Source organism: Malaya genurostris, chromosome 1, assembly GCF_030247185.1.
Source record: "Malaya genurostris strain Urasoe2022 chromosome 1, Malgen_1.1, whole genome shotgun sequence".
Taxonomy (NCBI): domain Eukaryota; kingdom Metazoa; phylum Arthropoda; class Insecta; order Diptera; family Culicidae; genus Malaya; species Malaya genurostris.
In genome coordinates, this window is record NC_080570.1 from 28,074,595 (window position 1) to 28,080,982 (window position 6,388).

General features: G+C 40.1%; 1 protein-coding gene across 1 annotated transcript; it reads left to right on the plus strand.

Annotated features, from left to right (window-relative positions):
• Positions 1 to 2,719: 2,719 nt before the first annotated feature.
• LOC131435697 (UDP-glycosyltransferase UGT5-like) lies at positions 2,720 to 4,454 on the plus strand. The gene is made up of 2 exons (XM_058603847.1): positions 2,720 to 4,011; positions 4,065 to 4,454. The coding sequence occupies exons 1-2, from the start codon at positions 2,720 to 2,722 to the stop codon at positions 4,333 to 4,335; spliced, it is 1,563 nt and encodes a 520-aa protein (XP_058459830.1). The 3' UTR covers positions 4,336 to 4,454.
• The last annotated feature ends 1,934 nt before the right edge of the window (positions 4,455 to 6,388 follow it).

Here is a 6,388-nt window from a genome sequence, read left to right on the forward strand (position 1 = left end):
ATAGAAACACACATTTTTTGCCAAAATTCGTTTTTATTATTCAACATAATTGCCATCAGAGGCGATACAGCGATTATAGCGATCTTCCAACTTTTCGATACCATTTTTGTAGTACGATTTGTCCTTTGCCTTAAAATAGGCCTCAGTTTCAGCGATTACCTCGGTAGATGAGGGAGCAATTCGAAGCCCAATTCGTTCAATTTCAGCATGGTTTTTCGTTGTTGTTTTTGATCGATTGTGAGCTCACGCGGCACCCATTTTGCACAAAGCTTTCTCATACCCAAATTTTCGTGAATAATATGTCCAACATGTTCCTTTGATCTCTTTAGGGTGTCAGCTATCTCGATCAACTTCACTTTAGGGTCATTGAAAATCATTTTGTGGATTTTTTTCACGTTTTCATCGGTAACAGCCTCTTTTGGACGTCCACTGCGTTCATCGCCTTCGGTGCTCATATGACCAGTACGAAATTTTGCAAACCACTTACGAATTGTTGCTTCGCCTGGTGCAGAGTCTGGACAACACTCATCAAGCCATTTTTTGGTATCGGCGGCACTTTTTTTCATCAAAAAGTAGTGTTTCATCAACACACGAAATTCCTTTTTTCCATTTTTTCACAATAACAAAAGTAGCTTCACTCAAAATGCAATATCTCACAAACTAATAATCAGACAGCTGTCAAATTTATACACGTATCTTTTGAAGGTTGGTACTAACTGAAAATGGTATGGATTTAATTCTAGTGGCGCCCTCTCATAGAAACGATACGAACTTTTCAGCCGATCTGTTACAATGGCTAACTAGCCAATAATATTCTCAACATCTAATATCTAACACTTGTGAATTATTTACAGCGAAATCAAAGTGCGTCCATACTTTCTGGGACAGTCTTTAATTTCATCCAGGTCCGATTTCCGGTTCCAGATCTATACGGTAAAGTGTGTTCAATCATTTGGTGCGACGATGCAAAATAAAGAATAATTCTTATTAACTTAACATAACTGTTTACAAATTGAAAAGGTTATATTAGTTTATACCCAAAGAAGAAAGTTTCTTATTTATTCAAGATTGAAATAAAAATTTCTTGGCTGAATCTTCTAGTGATAGTTTTGGAAAGTTATATGAGAAAGGCATCATTACACCACTAGGTGGATTAAAAGAGGTTTTTTTTACTCTCATTTGCTCCGCGTTATTTAATTGGGTGGTAGATAAAAAAGTTGTCGCAAATAAGTCAATTGGAAGCGAAGTTCACACATTCAACTAATACGAACGATTCTCATTTTTATTCGTATTCCCGTCCTCCAGTTATGTCTGTGACATTACTCACCCGCTTTTTTTTTGTACATGGTGAAGGCTGGATTTCATCATATATTTTCGTTTTCGCTTGAAAAAACTGAAACTGACCCAGGGTAGTTTCATCAAACAAAAACTTTTCGCGAAACTGTGTTGATTTCGCGCTTAACAACGAGGGTTTGAGCAAACCTGATAAAAAAACCAGGTTCGAAACTGACTCGATTTTCAGTTCAACAACGTTAAAACTAGGCTCGAAACAAGCTTCAAACAAACGGTTTGACAGCAGTTGGAGTGGAAACTGGAGTAGGTTTGGCATCAAGCGAAAACGACACTAGTGAAAGTAATCGGAAAGCTCAAAATGGGTTTTCAAGGATAACTAGATTGCAGGTCTCTGCAACGCTAGTTGGTTGAATGTTTTGGACATCATCTTTAAGTGTCATATTCTTATCAAATATTTTCCAAGTTTCTATGGAAGATCCTACTGTAATTATCCGAGTTTTCTAATCAATTATACATTTAATATTGATACCATCGACTACTTGATACCGAATAATAGTTTGAAAATGTTTCAAAAAATTTCATAGTTTCATTCGATTATATCATCACGTAACCCAGTTCACAACATGTTTTCCACGTTGGAGCACATTGAACCAATTAAAAGTGATCCCAATCTCCCACAAGTCAGTGGTAACCGGTTCAATTGTATTCCAACTAGTATATTTCAGACGCTTTCCTCGTGTGCAAAATGGAATCATCTCTAGAATGACGCACATTTCTAGAATTTTAATTGATAATGAAACTTCATGCTTAAGTTCGCCACTCAGCGGTGCTCAGTTCAGCCAGAACAGCCATATGAAGATCACACATTCGGTGTTCATTCTTGTGATTTCTATTGGCAGCATCTCGACTACTGGAAGCGATGAAAATGTAGACCCGGTGCGTAATTTACGAACGGCAATCAAAGATTACTGTGAGTGGAAATATTCCTGCTGTGACTTAACGGAGGCACTGCTAACCTGCCGGGAGCTTTGTTTCAACTCACTGAGCTGCGAGGAACCGACCACACAGCAGATACCGGCGCAGATTCAATTTGGACCATCGCTTCTGTCCGCTCGGGGCAGTTTCCTGTACAAACCCGCCTATCGCCCCACGAAAATGGTGTGTCCAGAAGGATACAGACAGGACCACCGAGGACGTTGTCGGTTTGTGTTTACCTTTGAATGAATTCGACACAAGTGCTAGAAAGTTAACAAACACGAAATAGCTAGGTTAAACAACTTATCGTCAAAGTGATGATAAGTATATCAAAACTTTTATCAGCATAATTTCCAATTCAAAGATAACCGGCCAACGGCTAACGCGCTAGACTGCCCCACAAAGGTTACGTAAACGTTACGGTAGTCGTTCAATCAACTCGGTAGCGAAGATGGCATTCAAAATGTTTGCATTCTGTACTGTCCAGCTAGTACTGTCAGTGTTGTTCCGAACGGTCGCGACAGACAACATTCTGTTCCTTCAATCACTCGATTCCAAAAGTCATCACATCTGGAACAAGCAAATTTTCGATCGGCTCTACGAGAATGGGCACAATCTTACAATTATCTCCTTCCAAGAGGAAACATCGATACCCGGTAAGACTTTTCTGGTGGTGAAAGATTTCATGAAGAAAGTGATGGCAGAGCTTTCCCAGGACTGGGACTTCTCGAATCTACGTAGTCCACTAAAAAACATCAAAGCTATGTATGATTACTACAATACCGGTAGCCGGATTCTGGCAAAGGATGACACCGTCCACCGATTGCTGGCGTATCCCAAAACGTTCAAGTTTGATTTGGTGATTCACGATCTTACGATGGGACAATTTTTGCTCGGATTCGTTGATTACTTTGGCAACCCTCCGCTGGTGTCCGTTTCTGCCTTCAACATCCCTCCTCACGTTATCACCATGGCGGACGCTCCGCTACGAACCACTCACATGCCCCACTATGCATCGACGTATGGCCCTCAGATGGATTTCATCGAACGGGTTAAGAACACCCTGTACTGGGGCTTCGATATCTTCTACCGCAATCGCGTTTACTTGGCCAATGAAGACCGACGGTCGAAACGACTTTTCGGTGAGCAGACGGCCTCAGTTGGACACATTGAAAAGCGCTCCGATGTGATACTGGTCAACAGCGATTTCAGCATGGAACACTTTCGGGCCTTGCCACCGAACGTGATCCCAGTGGGAGGATTACACGTGTCCCGCCGGGAGGAAGTTCCACCCATCATTAAGCAGTTCATTGCCCGGGCCATTAAAGGTGTTATACTGCTCAGTTTCGGAACCAACATCGACGGCGGTATGTTGGGAGAGCAACTGAACAGAGACATATTCAACGTGTTCCGCAGTATGCCCGACTACGGATTCATTTGGAAACATGGAAATCCGGAAAAACTAGACGTATTTCCTGCGAACGTTCTCCCCCTGAAATGGGTTCCGCAGTCGGCAATTCTGTCCAACCAGAGGACAAAACTTCTAATCAGCCATGGAGGTTTGTTAAGTTTACAGGAAGCGTCCTGGCATGGAGTTCCGGTGGTGGCCCTACCGCTTTTTGTCGATCAGTTCAGCAATGCGGAAAAACTTGTTAAGGCGGGAGTTGGTCTGAGTTTGCCTCTAACCGAAATCAACGAAACTAATCTTCGGGAGTGTATTGTTCGAATTTTACAGGAACCCAGGTGAGTGTCGTTTGTAATGAACTGACTTTCGACTAACTTTTCACCATTTTTAGCTACTACGAAAAAATGAAGAAACGCTCGTACCACTTCAAAGGTCAACCGGAGCACCCGTTGGATAGGGCGATATTCTGGATAGAAAAAGTACTGGAAAATAAAGGACTCAGCTATCTTCGTTCTCCGGCGCTTGATATGAATGTGTTCCAGATCTATGGCTTAGACATGATTGGAGTGGTTCTGTTGGTGGCCTTCTGTTATTATTTACTTGTGAGGAGACATTTTGGGAAGAAAAAACCCATACAAGATAAGAAATCTAAGAAAGAATGAGAAGGTTTTGCGTCAAACTCTACATAAGTCTAAATCGACTTTCTTCATTTAATTGTAATTAAATTGTTTTGATTGACTAAGAATTGTACTGAACGGAATTACATTGTAGATCAAAAGGATTGGATTGCGTTTCTTTGAATCTGAATTATCCATTGCCGTTACAAGAATATCTCACCAAACAATTATTTGATTTCGATTATATCGAAAGCATTCGAGGAGACAAGTTCACTTATCGGTACTCGCACTAAGTTTCAGTGAAAGTTAAAGTTATTACATCTGTGAAATCTAAACAGTTGGTGGTGTTTTATTAAAATTCTTAGAAATAAGAGCCTCATTGACTATACTTGCCAACCCATGCTTCAGGATCACGATTTCCAATTCGGATAAAAGTTGATAATCTATCTTCTTCTGTTTGAACCTAGATGTTAAGTCGACCTAATCTTTACTGAGTAATTTCAGACACTAATATGAGCTCATTTTTGACACCAAATAATTATAATATGATTGATTCGAGTAGTTCATCTACCCGGGTTGGTGGTTTAATGCACAGGGAACTGGTCTTATAAACCAGTTGTCGTATGTTCGAGTCCCGACCTGGAGGGATTCGGAGTGGCAGTAGAATCGTAGCATCAGTCATGCAATGGTTCTGTACACTCTGAATCGGCTGCAAAGTCTATTGAAACAGGAGGTCAAATTCCACTGCACGAATGTAATACCAAGGCTTTGCTTTTTTTATTCGAGTAGTTCATAAGAGCATGCTTCAGCGTTTATGTCACGTATTCGGTATCATTTCTCAGTGCTTGACATTTGCGTTCTAATTCACTTAGTGAGATTTTCAAAGATCTTGAAAAATCATCACAAAAAATTTAGAGATTTTTTTAAAGTTCCAGAAAGTCAATTTTTTCAAAACAAATTTTTTTTCAAGATGACACTAAGTCTCGATTTTTCATGTAATTCTAAGACATTCGGCATCTAAAAAAATCAATTTCGGAAATTTCAAATCTAGGTGACAATCGAGGGGCTTAAACTTCTGAACACTTTCCGCTTTACGAAATTAGAGGTGATTCCAAAATATTGGCACCCTGATATATATTAGAGCAGTAAAAAATAATGCGTTTTGTCGGTTACGTCACTTATACCATCATCTCTCCGAAAGTAGAAGTCACAGTCATTTGATCTTTGAACTTGATCAATGGCATCAAACGACTCTAAGCTTGGTAAAATCGGATTGGCAATCTCTGAGAAAACTGCGCGTTAAAAATCTCGTCAAGCTGAGTCGAATGGTATATAAAACTATAGGTCTCCGAGGCTCCGTTCGGAAGTTGAGTTTTCCAGCAAATCTAATACCATTCTATAGAGAAAGGTAAAAATGGAACATTGTTTTTTAGAGTACAACATTTTATTGCGTGAGAGCAGACCCTGTCAGCTTGGAGCGAAATCAATCTTCAGTTCAATAACGCCATCGCACGGCATCACATTCAACATATCATGTCAATTGTATGGGTGCACAGCCCTGCTATTTTGGCGCGCACGAATTTGACATTTCTCTTCCCTATACTTCTATGTATGAGATTCGATGCGGACTCACCTGAGGGCGACATGCTCGCAAAAAAGGATGTTGCCAATGATTTGTTCGGGAAATGTGAGAGCTGGATATCTTGTTAATATGATGTCTTTGGTGAGAGTAATGTCATCTGAGACAGACATATACGAGCATCAAGAATGACTCATTTGTAAGCATATATCACACATATTTAATGATTTCCGATATATTTTCAAGTGCTGAAACATGTAAGTTCACACATCTGCTCAAAAAGTGATTTTTTACATATATTGAAATCAATCTTGTAAAAATCAGTCATTTTACGGAATACCCTCTTATGAATTGTGTCGTATGTAGATTCGCGTCATCAGTAACACATGGATCAATAAGTCCCGAGACTAAAGCAGAGATGGCGCTCGTAGTAAACCAGTAACCACGTCTTTCTAGAGTACTAACCTTTGCTTGAAACGGGTCAAAATTTTAAGTCGATCCGACCAGAAACAGCTGAGT

What these genes read in the sequence shown, in the direction of transcription:
- LOC131435697 (XM_058603847.1), top strand. Translation starts at nt 2,720, where the DNA reads ATGGCATTCAAAATGTTTGCATTCTGTACTGTCCAGCTAGTACTGTCA. An exon ending in CGAATTTTACAGGAACCCAG is followed by an intron (nt 4,012 to 4,064) that starts GTGAGTGTCGTT and finishes CACCATTTTTAG; the next exon opens with CTACTACGAAAAAATGAAGA.